This window comes from Entelurus aequoreus, linkage group LG05 (assembly GCF_033978785.1).
Source record: "Entelurus aequoreus isolate RoL-2023_Sb linkage group LG05, RoL_Eaeq_v1.1, whole genome shotgun sequence".
NCBI classification, from domain to species: Eukaryota; Metazoa; Chordata; class Actinopteri; order Syngnathiformes; family Syngnathidae; genus Entelurus; species Entelurus aequoreus.
The window spans coordinates 54,662,654-54,683,245 of record NC_084735.1 but is presented as its reverse complement, the minus strand read 5'-3'; the positions used below and the strand labels follow the sequence as shown (position 1 = coordinate 54,683,245).

General features: G+C 37.7%; 1 protein-coding gene across 1 annotated transcript in view; it reads right to left on the bottom strand.

The window, feature by feature from the left end:
* The window catches only part of wscd1b (WSC domain containing 1b), a 182,916-nt gene that overhangs the window by 81,218 nt on the left and 81,106 nt on the right, over window positions 1–20,592 (bottom strand). The window contains exon 3 of the mRNA XM_062048394.1: window positions 7,906–8,020. Within this exon, the coding sequence (XP_061904378.1) occupies window positions 7,906–8,020 (115 nt within the window). The remainder of the gene's footprint in view (window positions 1–7,905; window positions 8,021–20,592) is intronic.

Sequence of the window (20,592 nt, the reverse complement as noted above, 5' to 3'; positions counted from 1 at the left end):
CGCGCTGCATTCTGCAGGTGTACCTAATGTTGTGTCCCTGTTCACGGCTCCTCCGGCGCGCCGCGCGAGCATTGTTGTTTTTGCACTTTTTGGCTTCTTGTTAAGTGACTTTTTTTGGGTGGATTCGGTCTTGCACGTGGAGGGTTTGGGTGTGGGCTTTGGTTGGTGTGGCGCTCCCGTCGGGCGATGCATTCTGCGGCGGGAGTGTTAACCGGCACCAGGAGGCGGGGTTATGAGACGAGCTTCACACAGTGTGTCTTGGCAGCAGTTTTATGATCGCTCAGCACTAAAAATACGTTACACACATACAGCTGTTGACAAAATACACTGTACATTATATACCTCAGCTAACTAAACTATGGAAATGTATAATATAATTCATATAGCAATACGGTCTCACTGCACAGCAGGCCAGCAGTTAGCCGAGTCATTGCGCACAATCCATGTTGAGGGCGAGGCACAATGCAGTGACGTGCCTCAACTGGCTGCTGACACCGCACCGTCTCTTCTCAGTATTTGAACGGCAAATGTGAAAATAAAAATAAAAATAATCTAAAACTGGTGAAGTTAAATGGAAAATAACTTTAGTATAATCACTGGATACATATAACAATTTAATGTTTTTTTTTTTCTTTTTACTTTTTTTTTCTTTCCATGATGGCAGGTGAGGCATGCCTCCCCTGCCTCTAGTGACTGCACGCCACTGATATATATAAGTATATATGTATATATATATATATATATATATACACTACCGTTCAAAAGTTTGGGGTCACATTGAAATGTCCTTATTTTTGAAGGAAAAGCACTGTACTTTTCAATGAAGATAACTTTAAACTAGTCTTAACTTTAAAGAAATACACTCTATACATTGCTAATGTGGTAAATGACTATTCTAGCTGCAAATGTCTGGTTTTTGGTGCAATATCTACATAGGTGTATAGAGGCCCATTTCCAGCAACTATCACTCCAGTGTTCTAATGGTACAATGTGTTTGCTCATTGGCTCAGAAGGCTAATTGATGATTAGAAAACCCTTGTGCAATCATGTTCACACATCTGAAAACAGTTTAGCTCGTTACAGAAGCTACAAAACTGACCTTCCTTTGAGCAGATTGAGTTTCTGGAGCATCACATTTGTGGGGTCAATTAAACGCTCAAAATGGAGAACTTTCATCTGAAACTCGACAGTCTATTCTTGTTCTTAGAAATGAAGGCTATTCCACAAAATTGTTTGGGTGACCCCAAACTTTTGAACGGTAGTGTATATATATATATATATACATATATATATATATATATATATATATATATATATATATATATATATATATATATATATATATATATATATATATATATATATATATATGTATGTGTATATACTGTATATATATATATATGTGTATATACTGTATATATATATATATATATATATATATATATATATATATATATATATATATATATATATTTATATATATATATATATATATATATATATATATATATATATATATATATATATATTTATATATATATATATATATATATATATATATATATATATATATATATATATATATATATATATATATACACATATATATATGATATGTATATATGAGGTAGATCACCTCGACTTGGTCATTTATTAAGTAATTGATTAACGTTGAAAAACTTATTGGGGTGCTACCATTTAGTGGTCAATTGTACGGAATATGTACTGTACTGTGCAATCTACTAATACAAGTTTCAATCAATCAACCAATCAATGCCTACTGAGCCTATGGTGCTGTTAAGTTATTGTGGCTCAATTTAGTTGCTTAAGAGATATTCCTGGCTCTGAAATTGTTCATTGTTATTTTTATGTTTTTGTGCATTATTTGTTGCCGTAATCATTAAACGAACAGGTTACTCATCAGTTACTCAGTACTTGAGTAGTTCTTTCACAACATACTTTTTACTTTTACTCAATTAAATATTTGGGTGACTACTCCTTACTTTTACTTGAGTAATAAATCTCTAAAGTAACAGTACTCTTACTTGAGTACAATTTCTGGCTACTCTACCCACCTCTGTGTGTGTCTTTTTTACGAAAGCTTATTTTTGACACTGAATTTATGCAATAGAATTTTTGGCGTTTGAATTTTGTGAACTGCTGGCAATTTCTTAGCAAAATGTGTGTGTTTAAAAATTCAGTGTAGAAAAAAAATCAGTGCAATAAATTCAGCTTATAAAAAGTCAATGTAAAAAAATTCAGTGCTGAAAAATTAATTGTCGAAAAATGTTCAGCTTCAAAAAGCAAGACTCACTTCCAGTAAATTAAGACTGAAGCAATTGATCCTGTCAGAACCAGCCAATGAATTTTAAGTCACGTGACACAGGTCTTGCAAAACGGCATAAAAAAACAGTTAATTGGGCTACCTTGGCACAATACAACATAATAAACACTTCAATGCGGCCCACTGGATATTTTCAAACTGTAGAAACTATTCCAGTGGTTAATATCTGCACCTTTGAGTGACATGCGGGTTACTAGGGTGACCATAGGAAGCTCTGCTACGCAAACGTGAGTGTCAAATGGAGGCAGATTTCTACAACAAAGTTCTGCAGAGCAGTGATATTATATCGAATAAGTGGATCATATACATATTTACTTTATTAATTATTTACAGTATATATTAATGACTATCAGGTCCTACCAGATTGTGGCAGCAACACCCGCGGTAGGTGGGTGCGTTTTGTTACAGAGTTAATACTAAAGAGGTTAATGTTTTTCATACCTAGCATTGTTCTGTTTGACTGATTTCAACTGATCAAACATGTTGTATTATTCCACACAACAAAATAATAAATATAAGTATGATATTGTATTGGAATTTTAGATTTGGATTATACTCAAGGCTCCAATATGGGTATTGTATCAGAAGTGAAAAAGTGGTATCTATCCATATGAATACCGATTTGATCGATTACAATTACAATATTCAACATAATCTTACTCATCTCATCATATATCATATATCTTCACCAATTATTATTTATTTATTTATTTTTATTGTGATTACTTATGGAGTATATTGTGAATAAATTGAGAACAGGAAGTGAACAAAAGTTTTAGCAACTGTTATGTCAAAGAAAAGGGGTAGGATTAAATAAGCTCTGCTTCTTCCTACTCCTTTTCGAACATGTTGAAAAGAGAAACTGGAAATTGTGATGCATCATGTTGTATGCTTGCATGTTCCAAATAAACTCAAACTCAACTCAACTCAAATCAACAATGCCTGCTGGTAAATGGGGGATCAAATATTTACTTCCACTCTAACACCTGGAAAAAAATATGGAATCACCAGACTTGGACAATGTTCATTCAGTTGTTTAATTTGGTCAAAACCACTACCCCCACCCCTTTCAAAGAAAAAAAAAAAGAATATACGTTTTGGTAGTCCGTAATAGTTTCATATTTAGATCAAGCAGAGTGAAAAATGATGAAATCACTCAATTTTGAGAAAAAAAAAAGTGTAATCACCCTGTACATTTTTATTTAAAAATCTAGCACCTGCATCAGATTAAATGGGTGTTTATTAGTCTGCAGTTAAGTAAAGGAATGTTCACACCTTGGACAGCTGTTGCACAAGGTGGATGAACAGGAATCATGGCTCCAACACGAGAGATGCCAATTGAAACAGAGGAGAGAAGGTAAATCATCACGCAATGTTGCAAAAGATGTTGACTGCTCTCAGTCAGCTGCATCTAGACCAAGTACAAACAACATTGGAAAGTTGTATACGGCAAGCACACTGGTAGACCAAGGAAAATGCCAAGTGTCAAGACGGAAAAAACTTAACGCAATACGTCTTGAAAACAGAAAATAGACAGCAAAACAAATGAGGAACAAATGGGGCGAAGCTGGAGTCACCAAACTATAAGAAACCGTCTGTGATTTAAATACAGAAACGCTAAACAAAAGCTGCCATTAACACAACTAAACAGAAAAAAACTACGCTCCAGTGGGCTAAGTAAAGCAATCGTGGACTATGGATGACTGGACGAAAGTCATATTCAGTGATGAATCACAAATCTTCATTGGGCAAAGTGAGGATGCTGGAACTTTTGTTAAGTGCCGTTCCAATGAGATTTATGAAGACAACTGTGAAAACATGCACATTTCCAAAGTCATTAATGATCTGGGGCTGCATGTCATGTAATGGCACTGGGGAGTTGACTGTCATTACAGCTTCAATAAATGCACAAATTTACATCTACATTTTGGACACTTTTCTTATTCAGTCAATCGAAAAGATGTTTGGGGATGATGAAATCATTTTTCAAAATGATAATGCAATTTCACGTAGAGCAAAAACTGTTAACTATTTCCTTGAAGAAAGATAATGTATTGGCCTGCAAATGGTGCGGATCTCAATCCAATTGAAAATCTGAGGTGGAAATTGAAGAAAATGGTCCATGACAAGACTCCAACATGCAAAGCTGATGTGGCAACAGCAATCAAAGTAAGCTGGCACAAGAGTACTGTTTGTCACTTTTTAAGTCCATGTCTCAGAGACTGCAAGCTATTATAAAAGCCAGAGGTGGTGCAACAAAGTAGTGTTGGGGTGTTTTTGTTTGTTTGTTTTTCATGATTCTGTGGGGCTCTTGCTTCTCTGGGTTCTTTGGACCACCAAGTATGGACATGACTGCCTCTTTCATCGTTGTGAACAACAATTTATTTTTCAATAAACAGTTTCTGTTAGTCATTATTTCTCGCAGTTGTTGCGCTCCCTCTCCACCATCAACCACCCTTCTCCTTCCCGACTGCTGCCTTTAACAGAGCGATAGGTGATCAGACAAACACTCACAGCTGTGTCATCTATGCACCTGTCGCTGATCTCGAAGCTGGCCCTGGCACACCCCGCTTTGCTGCAGGTCTGCAGGCCACGTCCCCCCCACAGATTCCATTAATTTTTTCACTCCGCTTCATCTAAAAATTAAACTCTTACTGACTACCACCGTATATTTTCTTGATTTCTTAAAGTCAATACGTTGTCATTTGAAACAACTAAAGTTATCTGTTTTTTTAACTACAAAATTAAACAACTGAAAGGACATCCTCCAAGTCTGGTGATTTCAGTATGTTTGCCAGGGGTTGTATCTAATGTGGAGCTTTCAACGTTAACGCGTTAACACATGTGATTAATAATAGTTTAAAAAAAATATCTCAGTGTTTGTTTTGACCACCAAAAGGTGGCGCACATTGCACAGGCAGTGATCTTGTCACACACCAGTATGATGATAGTTAGAGCAATGTGCTTTGCAAAACAAACTCCGAAATAACTTTAGATAGGGCAACAGAAAGCTTTGTAACTTTTACTGCTCACTACATCACTGTGGAGTGGGAGATGACAAGCCCTGTGCTGCCCTTTTATGAGAGACACACAGGCACACATCTGACGCAGGTACTGACAGAAGCAGTGGCTGAGTGGAAGTTAGAGAGACCCAATTCTAATATCCCATCACAACTGGAAATACCCTCACATTTCCATGATGACAAGATGCTATCTCGCCCTGCCTGGCACTTCAATGTCGAGCGAGAGGGTGTTTTCTACAAGGGGACATCGACCTACACTTTCACCAGTCAGTGTGGGCATCCTTATCTTTTTGAAAAATAATTTAAAATGATAAGTTCAGGTATACTTTTTTTTCATTTTCTTCTTTTTCAATGATGTGGACATAGGCCAGCTTTTAGTTCATTCTCCATGTTTAACGATATAATTTATTATATATTTTTTTAAAATTAATTGTTTATTTTTAAAAGAAAAGGGTAGTATGTCTTATATTGCACTTTAAGTTGTTTTCATATCAATAAAATGCCCTTATTGGACATTTTGAGTTGAGTGTTGTCGGTATTTAATGGACAAATGGACACACTTGTCTTATCATTTTTTTCTGCTGACCTGAAAAATGATCTGATCCGTGACTCAAAACTGTGATACGATCCAAACTGTGATTTTTTTTTTTTTATCCGGTGTACCCAGTAAATAGTATTGCATCGACAAACATTCTCATATAAAGTTTAGAATAGCATCGTAAAGTCGAACATTAACGTGAGGATGGCGTCACTAGCATGAATGCTACATGGACAGAAAACAGAGGACAACAAACTACCCAGCAGACACAATACATTGATACAACGTTGATTATACATACGTGTCCTATAAAACTGACTTTGAAACATCGTTGCAAAATAGTTGTATTTATAAATTGACACAACGTTGATGTCCAACGTTGGATACACGTTGTTGGCTAGGAAATGACCAAATTCCAAAGGTCAAATCAACGTCACAACCAACGTTGTATTTGTGTTGTAGAATATTGGTTGGGAAATGACCAAAATTCAATGGTCAAATGAAGATCAGAACCCAACATTGATTAACAGTTGTCAAAAAGCATGTTGTTTCAACGTTATGTTTAAGTTGCTCAACGTCAGGACCTAATTCAAGAAGTTCTCAACGTTGTTTTAATGTCTTGTGCCTGCTGGGTATGCTGGCTGAGTTTACATACGTTTAGCACGGATACATTAAAAAATGTCCCTTCTAAAAGGACATCCACCACATGGAGGCCACTTAACATCTGTGAAGACCTACTGCTGCAAAATGTTGTTTGTGTCGTCAACTACCGTCGTAGTTTCTACAAAATAGAGATCAGCGCTGGTAAATATGGGTGTTGGTTTAAACAACTGGTCAAACTAAGCAAGAGTAAATTTATTTATTAACTTTTTATTAAAATACTGTACTATATATATATATATAACAAATACTTTCAAAATGTGCTTTCTTCTTACTATACTCACTGTTACTAAGTTTTGAGCAAATCAATGGCTTGCAGTTCAGTAAAACATTTAAAAATTGTTCCTGCATGACATTGTATCCGGATATTGGGGTATTTGCTTAGGCAACTTGAATTTATGCAAGCAAATAATAACCTGGGATTAATCATGATTAATCACAGTTCTAGAATGTGAAAATCTGATTTAAAGAAATTAATCATTTTACAGCACTAATTAAATGTTATTTTCTGGAGTTTTTTTTTCAACTTCTGTCTCTCTATGTTCCAATTAACCTGACATAATAACATAGACTGTTCAGAACACCAGCAGGGGATGAAATCATTATTTCAAGTATATTTACAGTACATCATGAGCCATATGACTCATGCTGGCTCCCACCATCTTTATCCTCAGTTTTTGTGTGAAGGCCTCATCAAAACTGACCTTTACTTACATCTTGTAGACGCTGCCTGACATATGGCTTTGACTTTTTACTTTTAGTCTGTAATTGCCCTGCTCAGGTAATGAGCGCGATTTCCGTCCATGCACACTGACCCGGGGTGAGTGAGGGCCCACCGGGCTCTGTGGGGGAGGTTTGTTTGTGATGGAAGCGCTAATCTGCTCCCATCTAAGGTATTAAGGTATTAAAAGGACAATTCCTTTCTTGATTTTTGCTCTGAAAGAACTGCCTCTCCACACTTTAATGCATTTGGCTCAGAAATGTCATGAAGTGTCTTCACGGAAACACCTGACGTCTGCTCCATCCACTGGTGTCATTCCTTCATTTTCAAACACACACACACACACACACACACACACACGCACACACACACACACACACACACACACACACACACACACACACACACACACACACACACACACACACACACACACACACAGCCCCTCTTATTTTGGCAACAGATCCGGCTTTAAATGCACTCACTTCTCCCCCCGCCTCATCTTTTACTGTCACCGAGCCACCTGGCTCAACACACAGGAGGCTTTCATGAGGACGACTAAGAGCCGGAGTATTTAGTGGAACAGCAGGTCTCTGTGGTCTCAGAGAGAAAGTGTTACCTTTCTGAGCAGGTGTCTTGACACAGAGAGCTGGTCATTTTCCGCAGGTCATACAGCAGAATTCCTCCGAGGGCTCGCTTGCTGGCACTGTGCAGGAAGCAACCGATGTAGGCCCCTATGTGGATAAGAACATATTATTGGTTAATTGATACGCATACAATATCAATTTTTCTGTGATACCTCAGTTATCCTACGCCCCAATATTTTGGGAGTGTTCGACAAAGCTTTGTCCCAGTTCTTGTGTATTTTCTCTACATTTATGCCATGACATTTGTCTAAGTACATTTTTAGATACGTTGTGCTTGTCAGAGTAGTTTTAATTAGTCTTGTTTATGAAGCTGTAGTTGCTCATTTGGGCTTGCTTTTCTGTCTGCGTGGCAGGTAGTTTTTGCTTTTCTCCACTCTCATTTTCTTGTAATTGCGCATGCCCAGTTGATTAAGCAGAGGTGGGACTAAGTCAATGTATTGCAAATTTCAAGCAAATCTCACATATTTTATCCCAAATCCAAGTCGAGTCTCGAGTTAGTGACTAGGTATTTGACTTCTTCCAAAAAATTGACTCTGTTAAGTTATTACAAGAGCTCGAAGAATATGCCACTTGTCTATAGCATGATCTGAATTACTTAATTTAACATATAAAATATATTTAATGCACTTAAATTATGTGACAGTCATAATTGTGTTACCCACATATGCGGTACTCTCCAAGGTTTCTCATAGTCATTCACATCGACGTCCCACTGGGGTGAGTTTTTCCTTGCCCGTATGTGGGCTCTGTACCGAGGATGTCGCTGTGGCTTGTGCAGCCCTTTGAGACACTTGTGATTTAGGGCTATATAAATAAACATTGATTGATTGATTGAATTATAATTATTACAGAGTGATACAGTTTTAGGTGACAACTCTTGCTGCTCTTGCATTAATCTGATAGTTAAAGTGAAAGCAAGGACGCGAGTGTCTTACACACAAGACTCTACTCACTGACAGTTTAACATAAATATTATTTGAGAAGCAGTTAAGTAAAATACTCACACACAATGACTATTTCTATACACGGAAACAAAGAACAGCAAATGTGTTGACAACAAGCACATAACTTTAACAATTATTTTATAATCATGTAAATAACAATTATTCACAACAGCAAGTACTCTGACGATATACAGCCGAGCATTGACAGACTATGGTTTCAATGATAAATACAGTATAGTTTTTGATTCTTTTTTCCTTAAATGTTTTTTGAAATGACAATGCACATTTTGATGTTGACAAAAAAGGTCAACCACACGAAAATCGGTTGAAAAATGACCAAGTTATTATTTATCTTTACTGTACATGGATTGCATTGGATTTGACCGTTGCCCTGAGTGAGTTCCGGGTTCCCATCGTCCTTTGCGTTGCATTTTGTAGAGTGAAGTTTTTTTTCGTGGAATGTTTATTGTTAGTTATTGTTTATTCCCCCCTCCCCCCCACAGTAAAGCAGTAGTTAGTGTGGGTTCTATCTACCTTTGTTTTGTGTGTTGTGTTCTAATTTTGTGGGATCGTAAGTTTCGACTCCTTGCCCAGAATTAATAGCGCGTATGTAATTAATGTTAAATGAGGTTGTCAAAGACTTTTGAGTGTACAATAGTGGTAATAAGTACTTACTTACACATTAGTGTTGCATGCTATCATTAGCATTGATTTGGAGCTGCTGGGATATAATACGTTATGATATGATATGATGGCTACTAGGGCTGTGAATCTTTGGGTGTCCCACGATTCGATTCAATAACGATTCTTGGGGTCACGATCCGATTCAAAATCGATTTTTTTTTCAATTCAACACGATTCTCGATTCAAAAACGATTTTTTTCCCGATTCAAAACGATTCTCTAGTCATTCAATACATAGGATTTCAGCAGGATCTACCCCAGTCTGCTGACATGCAAGCAGAGTAGTAGATTTTTGTAAAAGTAAGCCACTGTGACACTATTGTTAATTTTTTTTATTTTTATAAATGTCTAATGATAATGTCAATGAGGGATTTTTAATCACTGCTATGTTGAAATTGTAACTAATATTGATACTGTTGTTGATAATATTCATTTTTGTTCCACTACTTTTGGTTTGTTCTGTCGTGTTTGTGTCTCCTCTCAATTGCTCTGTTTTTTGCAGTTCTGAGTGTTGCTGGGTCGGGTTTGGTTTTGGAATTGAATTGTATTGTTATGGTATTGATGTGTATTGTTTTGTTGGATTGATTAATGAAAAAATAAATAAAATAAATAAATGAATAAAAAATCGATTTTTTAAAAAAGAGAATCATTTCTGAATCGCACAACGTGAGAATCGTGATTCGAATTCGAATCGATTTTTTCCCACACCCCTAATGGTTACACTGCAATGTAAATTTGGTAGCCATAGGTACATCGACTTTGTTATCAAAAGAAAGTTTGTGTGATGCTCGGAACCCATGATGGTGAATACTGGCGCGTTCCCAGGATACATGAAACTGAGGAGGCAGCAGGCAGGTTAAAGTATTTAATATGGAGACTTCACAAATCAAAACGCAAAAATTGGGAAGTGCTCTGGAGGCATAAGGAGGCTTTACAAATGAAACAAAACAGGCTACAAAAATAATAAACAGACTGCTGGAACACAGACAAGCTTACAACGCAAGACGTGCGGCAGGAGAAGCGTCCACTAGTAGTACATCGGTATGTGGATCAGTTGTCAGAGAAAGATGTGAAGCGGTTACGGAAAAACACCAACAAAACTAGAAATAAAAATAAAAAGCACAGGACAGGAAGTGAACCAAAAATGTTGACGTCGGCAGGCTCGCTGGTGGACGGCAGACCCATTGGTGAGGATGGCGGCGTCGGTAAACCCACTGGAGGAGATGGCGGCGTTGGCAGACCCACCGGAGTTCGAGCTGGGGACCGAGGTCGTGCAGGAGATGGCAACTAGGCTGGACGCAGGAAAGGCGGCGGGGGCCGTGCAGGAGGTGGCGGCCTCACTGGACCAGTAGCTGGCAGCAGAGGTCTCGCTGGACGGGTCACTGGCAGCAGAGGCCTTGCAGGAGGATGTACATGAAGTGGCGGCCACGGTGGACAAAGCTGTGCCTTCCGAGTCGCACAGCTACTAGCACTAGCCCCCCTCAGGAAGCGGATTCAAGATGCTGTCACCTCCAGTGGGAGCAACAGTCACGGGTGGGAGGAGGGAGGTCTGAAGGCGGGCTCTTGCCAGTCTAGGCAGGAAAACAGGAACAGGAGGTTGCAGAGGAGAGAATGAAGGACGTACAGGAGCGTGAGTCTTAACGAGCTGTGAAGTCAAAGTGGGCGAGCCGTCAGCTTTAGCAATCTGGAAAGTCACAGCGTGAGCAGGGGAGGAAAAGTCTGTGCAGGGCTCGTCACCTTGAGCCCCCGCGTGCTTCCATGCGTGTACCTTCGTGCATGCTCAAGGTGCCGGAAACCCGAGCTCAGTTAGCTCTGGTATGCTTGGACTGCACTGGCTCGCAGCCCAGGACATGAAAAGTTCAGCGAGGTTGCCATTTTCATTTTGCCAAGCTCGACCAGTGTAGGAGAGGAGTGTTTTGACCACGTGACGGAGGAGTGGCACCTAGTTCTGCAGAGGTGGCACACATATAACAGTCAGTCTGCCCCAGGAGCAGCTGTAGCTACTATAGTAGTTTACCACTGTTAACACCACCAAGAATGGAGTGAATCTTCTTGTAAAACAATTGCTGACAATAAACAACATTGCAAAGTATTAAACTATTACAGTATGTCGGAAAACTTGCAACATACTAATACAGTATATCAACTTTCCTCTTTAATAAAGTAAAACTGTAACATTCTTAAACCTTTATTTACATTTCAACAGATTAGGTCCTAATTCAAAGCCACTCTTTACATTGGTGGCAACAGAATCATTTAAAAATATAACACAGTGTGCCTTTAAGAGTATTTGGCAAAAACAAATTAACTGGAATTAACTAAAATTACGGGGGCATAACAAAAGACGTTGGGACTGAAATAACGTTCAAAACAGATGAATTCACCTGTTCTTGTGTTGGCAGGCAAACCTGTTAATAAAATCATCCATGTTCAAGTTTGGACTCAATGCATAGAATACCAAAATGGCTAAGCCGTGTGTCAACCATAGTTGTACGTAAATTTGTTTTTATGAGTGTTAGATCTGAAAATAATCAATATTATGTTTTGAGCAATGACAGTTTGAAAGAAAAAAAACAGCTAGGTTTTATTAGTCAACATTGCAACTTTTTCTAAATTACATTTAACCTTTAAGCTTTTTTATTTAACTTTTGTTATGTTTTTGTTTATTTTAATAGTATTTTTAGAATGTGCCGTGGGCCTTTAAAACATTAGCTGTGGGCCGCAAATGGACTCCGGGGCACACTTTTGACACCACTGCTATAGATAATAAAAAATTAAATCTGATAAATCTATGGATAAAAAGCAGAGCCTGGCGACGCATGCGCGTTTATCATAACTCTCTCACTCTCTCTGTCTCTGCCCCTCCCTCACGAATGCTGCTGCACGGACAATTTGTTTTGTTTTTAAGCCCTTCTTAACCCTGAACGTACATTGAAAATACACGCAACCCTAACTCAAAATGCCGGACATTTGAGGCATTTAAGAAACTCTGCCCTGACAGCTCCGCAAAAGAGGACATGTCCGGTGAAAAGAGGACGTATGGTCAGTCTATCGTAGCCCGTTAGCTGCTAGCATGCGGTGTGTTGTGCCTTGGTGTGCATTGTTTACACAACGTGCTTTTTTGATTGTTTGAAACTTTTATTAGTATATTGCACAGTTCAGTACATATTCCGTACAATTGACCACTAAATGGTAACACCCGAATAAGTTTTTCAACTTGTTTAAGTCGAGGTCCACGTAAATCAATTAATGGTGCGTTACGCTACTTAATATGTCCGTGTGGAAACTCGTTCGGTACACCTCCGAACCGAACCAGAACCCCCGTACCGAAACGGTTCAATACAAATACACGTACCGTTACACCCCTAATATATATATATATATATATATATATATATATATATATATATATATATATATATATATATATATATATATATATATATATAATATATATATATATATATATATACATACATATATATATATATATATATATATATATATATATATATATATATATATATATATATATATATATATATATATATATATATATATATATATACACACACACACACACACACATCCATCCATCCATTTTCTACCGCTTGTCGCTTTCGGGGTCACGGGGGGTGCTGGAGCCTATCTCAGTTGCACACGGGCGGTAGGCGGGGTACACTCCGGACAAGTCACCACCTCATCGCTGGGCCAACACAGATAGACAGACAACATTCACACTCACATTCACACACTAGGGCCAATTTAATGTTGCCAATCAACCTATCCCCAGGTGCATGTCTTTGGAGGTGGGAAGAAGCCGGAGTACCCGGAGGGAACCCGGGGAGAACATGCAAACTCCACAAAGAAAGATCCCGAGCCCAGGATCGAACCCAGGACCTTCATATTGTGAGGCAAACACACTAAGCCCCGGTGCCACCGCGCTTCTCTCTCTCTCTCTCTCTCTCTCTCTCTCTCTCTCTCTCTCTCTCTCTCTCTCTCTCTCTCTCTCTCTCTCTATATATATATATATATATATATATATATATATATATATATATATATATATATATATATATATATATATATATATATGAATATATATATATATATATACACTACCGTTCAAAAGTTTGGGGTCACCCAAACAATTTTGTGGAATAGCCTTCATTTCTAAGAACAAGAATAGACTGTCGAGTTTCAGATGAAAGTTCTCTTTTTCTGGCCATTTTGAGCGTTTAATTGACCCCACAAATGTGATGCTCCAGAAACTCAATCTGCTCAAAGGAAGGTCAGTTGTGTAGCTTCTGTAACAAGCTAAACTGTTTTCAGTTAAAGTTAAAGTAAAGTTAAAGTACCAATGATTGTCACACACACACTAGGTGTGGTGAAATTTGTCCTCTGCATTTGACCCATCCCCTTGATCACCCCCTGGGAGGTGAGGGGAGCAGTGGGCAGCAGCGTAGCCGCGCCCGGGAATCATTTTTTGGTGATTTAACCCCCAATTCCAACCCTTGATGCTGAGTGCCAAGCAGGGAGGTAATGGGTCCCATTTTTATAGTCTTTGGTATGACCCGGCCGGGGTTTCAACTCACAACCTACCGATCTCAGGGCGGACACTCTAACCACTAGGCCACTGAGTAGATGTGTGAACATGATTGCACAAGGGTTTTATAATCATCAATTAGCCTTCTGAGCCAATGAGCAAACACATTGTACCATTAGAACACTGGAGTGATAGTTGCTGGAAATGGGCCTCTATACACCTATGTAGATATTGCACCAAAAACCAGACATTTGCAGCTAGGATAGTCATTTACCACATTAGCAATGTATAGAGTGTATTTCTTTAAAGTTAAGACTAGTTTAAAGTTATCTTCATTGAAAAGTACAGTGCTTTTCCTTCAAAAATAAGGACATTTCAATGTGACCCCAAACTTTTAAACGGTAGTGTATATATATATATATATATATAATTTCAGATCTGGGATGTCCAAACTTTTTACTGAAAGTCAAAGTATGTGGGGGCCATATTCATATTTCTTTATTTTGCAAAAGCAAAAATCAGATATTATATTTTCCTTCAAGACAAAACTGTGTGTCAGCGTTGTGATATAAGTGACAAAGTATATTATTATTAATTATTGTTTGAAATTGTATTTCATTATGATGCGGGCCAACAAAACTTGAGCTGCGGTTACCAAAGGGCCCCCGAGCCGCACCATTGCTGTTAAAAAAGTGCCCCAACCTGTCTGTGAAACAATTGTCTTTTTCCTCACTTACTTCAATTTGAATTTGAAATACAAGTTAAATTCCAATTCATGGAATTGACTCAGAATTTAGGAAACATTTTCAATTTAATGTGCAGTTGATAGAGACAACTATTTACAGCTACACCATGCAGTGGAAAACATCCATACTCAATTAGGTGCTTATTGATGATTTAGGTGTCATTATGAGGTCTATTTTCACCCCCACCCCTTTTTTTTCTTTGATTGGACTTGGATATGAACCAGACAGCTATTGTCATCACTTTGCCACTGATCTTTTCCTCAAGCAGCGCCAGCATCAACAGCGACACTTTCCTCAGTGATTATGCACACCGGCGTGTGCGGTGAAACATAATATCCAGCTTAGCCTCATGTATCATTCCATATACGTAATCTTCTTGCTACACTACAGTGAATCTATTTGCTTGCAGCACAATAAAAATGCCCCCCTGCAGAAAGCCGGTTGTAATGCTTAACAGGCTGCGACATACTATTATGATGAGCTGACAAGATTAAAGCTCCATTTGAAGTCACCCAAATTCATCTTTGATAATACGCTTGTCTGAGCTGACACATGAAAGTATTTCTTAAAAACATGGTGTGCAGAAAAAACCTGTGTACAGACTTTAATTATATCCAGCAACCAAGGATGCCCCTCCCTGTACGCATATCACATGCTGGGGGGTGGACTCTCTGGCAGAACAACAGCAATAATAGAGCACGGAATAGGTGAGTAAAACATAAACACAAGAACTACTTCTATAGGGGGAACAATGAACAACTTACCGTATTTTTCGGACTATAAGTCGCAGTTTTTTTCATAGTTTGGTGCGACTTATACTCAGGAGCGACTTATGTGTGAAATTATTAACACATTACCGTAAAATATCAAATAATATTATTTAGCTCATTCACGTAAGAGACTAGACGTATAAGATTTCATGGGATTTAGCGATTAGGAGTGACAGATTGTTTGGTAAACGTATAGCATGTTCTATATGTTATAGTTATTTGAATGACTCTTACCATAATGTTACATTAACATACCAGGCACGTTCTCAGTTGGTTATTTATGCTTCATATAACGTACACTTTTTCAGCCTGTTGTTCACTATTCTTTATTTATTTTAAATTGCCTTTTAAATGTCTGTGTACCCCGCCTTCCGCCCGATTGTAGCTGAGATAGGCTCCAGCACCCCCCGCGACCCCGAAGGGAATAAGCGGTAGAAAATGGATGGATGGATGTCTATTCTTGGTGTTGGGTTTTATCAAACAAATTTCCCCAAAAAATGCGACTTATACTCCAGTGCGACTTATATGTGTTTTTTTCCTTCTTTATTATGCATTTTTCGGCCGGTGCGACTTATACTCCGGAGCGACTTATAGTCCGAAAAATACGGTATATGCCATCGATAAACACGTATAGCAATTATGTACCGACACATGTAATCAACAACAATGCATCACAGCCAGAAGAACCTGAGCGACACCACTGCCAAGCACTTGTACACCCCTTTGCTTAAAAAAATAAAATAAAATCAGATGTTTTACATTTTGATGTTGCCAATAAAGTAAACCTCTTGAAAATTGGTTGAGAAATTAGCAAATCAGGATTTAGTTTTGATGTACATTCGTTAGGGCTGAGTGATATAACAAAAACGATGATTACAATCATTTTTTCCATATCATCCAATCTCAATTGATAACACTTTTTTTTAAATCAGAATCAGAAATACTTTATTAATCCCCGAGGGGAAATTAAAATTTTCAGCACAATCCCATTCAAGATCAGACAAACATTACAGGGAGACAGAACAGGATCGCTGACGGGTCTGCCACCTTCCGGCGCCCCTTACAAAAAAGGTGAGCAGATTTTCCGATGCAGGATTATACCGAGTACCGCATCCCTATTTTGTTCATATCTATATTTGTGTTTACTAGAGGTGCAGAGTTGCAGGTAACTCACGCTAAGGTCTGTACCTGGTTTTATGGCCACGTTTTTTCTTCTTTTTCAGTAGTTTTGTGGGGGTGAACGGAACAACTTTTTTGTCCTCTCAAAGTTATTTTGTTTTTTTGCTTGTTATCACAAACATTCTGCAGTAAACAAAGTATTATTGCTGTAGTGAACACTATAAGATTTTAATTTCAATTTACGAAACAACACTTTAAAATGGTAAATTATTCTTTGTATTCTTTAATTACTTGTATACATCAGTGCTTCTCACCAGTGCTTTGGTAAACAGCAAGCGGTGAGCCAGATTGTGGGGGTTTTGGAACTCAAATTCTGTATCTTATATTGAATGAAAATACATTAATATAATATTTAGTTGCAGAGTTTTTTTTATACCGGTAACCGGTACTATTGCTCTTGTTACTCCAACAGCAGTAACATTTTGTTTAGTACATGTTATATCACAGGAGTGGAATCTTTGCAGACACATAAACAACAAGTCTGATTAAAAATATTTAGGTATAAAAATGCCTTTTCTGATTAAATTAGTGGGTGTGTTAATTCTCCCTGTTGGGACCAATGCAATCACATAGACCAGGGGTGTCAAACTCATTTTAGATCAGGGGCCACATGGAGAGAAATCTACCCCCAAGTGGGCCGGACTGGTAAAATGAAGGCACGATAACTTAAAAATAAAGACAACTTCAGATTGTATTGTTTAAAAATAGAACAAGCAAAACCCAACAACATTATGATCTGAAAATGTACAAATCATAATGTTGTTGGGTTCTTTTTTTACAATCAACTGTTGCGGTTAATAGTATATATACTTTATTTGTCGTTATTTATATTTTCTGAATACATTATTTGATAATGTTCATCAGTCAACTCATTGGTGTTAATTTTCAATCTATAAAGATAAAAAAATTATATCCAAATCAAATTGCAGGATTTTGTTTATGTAGTTTGATCATTTTCCTCGACTGATGTACTAACATGTGGTTTCTTTTGTACATATGTAGCATCATCTACAAAGATACAAAGAATTGCTATTGCGACATCCAGTGGACACATTAAAAAGCAGCTGTTTCTTTCATTCAAAATTTCAGGTACATTTTTTAATCTTAGCAAACTCATCCCGCGGGCCGGATAAAACCTGTTCGCGGGCCTGATCCGGCCCTCGGGCCGTACGTTTGACACCCCTGACATAGACGTTCTCCGAATGCCTGCAAGTCTGCATTCGGGGCAGGATTACTGGGGAAACTAAGGCCACTGCTCCTTTTAAAGTTTGTGTTTCAACTTCTATGCTAGTCTTGGTCATATTTCTTTATTTTGTTCTTCTGGGCTGCACTTCCAGCTGTGTAAGGGGACGAGGCACAATGTGATTTAACATCAATTACGTCGATGGTGGTACGGGATGGAATAATTATTTGATACTTGTTTATATTCACAAATATGCTGTTTTAGGTGGCAATATTGTTCAATTAAGGACACTACCTTGTGTGATATTGTGTTCTTAGCTGTTGTGTAGCTGTTAACTCCTGGTAGCCTAAAACCTACTATGTTTACCTTTTGTAAATGACATGACTAAAATACAAGAAAACACCAACCTCGTGTGCTTATTGGAGGACATTTAGATGGTAACTGGCTGCCCAGCTTTGCACAAGTGAAACCTCTACTATAGCTAGGCATGTTTGATCGTCTTCTCAGTGCTCAACATGACTTGAAGTTGACCCCAGCAGGGTCGATCCCAGGACCTCACTAAATCATCCAATATCTACCGTGTTTATTTGCTTATCTGAAAGTTTCAGTCTTTTCCTTAGAGCAAAAGAAAAACTACATCCTTGGACAGGTTGGGGCACTAGTAAAATGGGGCTCAGACTTTTAGGGTGACTTCTTTTTTCACCAGAATCTTCTTTTATCTAAGAGAATCCATGGACCAACATACCTGAAGGTCACAAATTACCTCCAAAATAAGCATCTTCCTTCTTAAAGGTCCCAAAGACCCCAAATTCTCCCAAGGTCCTTGGTGCCCCATGGTCGGGACCAAGACGTACCTTCCCGAACCCTTTCAGGGCTTAAATGGATACATTTCTGACCTTTTTCTATGTCTTAGATGCTTAGAAAAAACGAGTTCGGGTCAGGGTTGGGAAACAATTACAAAATACTTTCTAACCCTAGAAAAAGTGACAAATGAAATATGATTATTGTGGGGATCCTTATTGGTGGTTCTCCTGAAAAAATAATGTTTAACAAACGGTTGACTATTTGCAGAATTTAACGGATCAGATACGACTGTGAAAAGTGTTCCTGGAAGACAGCCCTTGTTTGCATTATTAGCTTTAGGGATGTCCGATAAATGCGTTAAAATGTAATATCGGAAATTATCGGTATCGTTTTTTTTATTATTTGTATCGTTTTTTTTAATTTATTTTTATTTTTTATTAAATCAACATAAAAAACACAAGATACACTTACAATTAGTGCACCAACCCAAAAAACCTCCCTCCCCCCATTTCTTTCTGTTATCAATATTCTGGTTCCTACATTATATATCAATATATATCAATACAGTCTGCAAGGGATACAGTCTGTAAGCACACATGATTGTGCGTGCTGCTGGTCCACTAATAGTACTAACCTTTAACAGTTAATTTTACTCATTTTCATTAATTACTAGTTTCTATGTAACTGTTTTTATATTGTTTTACTTTCTTTTTTATTCAAGAAAATGTTTTTAATTTAGTTATCTTATTTTATTATTTTTTTTAAAAAGTACCTTATCTTCACCATACATGGTTGTCCAAATTAGGCATAATAATGTGTTAATTCCACGACTGCATATATCGGTTGATATCGGTATCGGTTGATATCGGTATCGGTAATTAAAGAGTTGGACAATATCGGAATATCGGATATCGGAAAAAGCCATTATCGGACATCCCTAATTGTACTCACATTAAAAAAATGTTCCAATGCGAAATCAGGTTCCCGCATTCCTTTGATTTATATGCAATTGCAGATGCAGGGGGTGCAATAATTCCAATAGGGAGCATCTCTCAACAGAATAGCAATATGGGAATATTTGTAATGTCGAAAAATTACTGAAGGTCTGATCTACTAAGATCTAAATAACAAGTGCTTAATAGTGTGTACAAACTACAAAATTGTGTATACTGTTGGAGGGCGTGTTATGGGTGATCTATTAAGACTGCGTGCGCAATTGATAACAAGTGCAAAAGTGGTGGGACCGCCTTATTCAAATGATGATTTTGCGTGTACTACGGCTGTCACCATAGACACACTTATTTCTATGATTGGGCATCGAAACCCGGTTCTATAATAGCACTGCTGCCACCGAAAGTGGTAATACTCAGACCGAAAAAAGAAGCTATTGGTGCTTCATTTCGGCGCTAAATAAATGCAGACTTAGCAACCTGCAAGTGTTTGATGGTGCTACGATTCAAGTAACATATTGTGCGTAATGTAGCTGACAGAAGCAAACAGCCTGACTTTTTTTTTAAACGTATTACTGGCCGTAAATGTCAACAGCAGCCCTCATAACACCGCTAGCACCACAGCAGCAGGCTAGCCAGTAGCCACAAAACCAAACACACAGTGATAAGGTTGCATTTATGGAGCTCCGGAATTATGAGCATTAATATTACAAAAGTCACTGTTTGCACATTCTCTATGTTCTGTATTGCTACAATAATTATGACAATTTGTTCCAGATTGTATTACTTATTTTTTGAGTGTATTACTTAATTATCATTTTATTTATATAATTTAAGTATTTCAATTACTACTG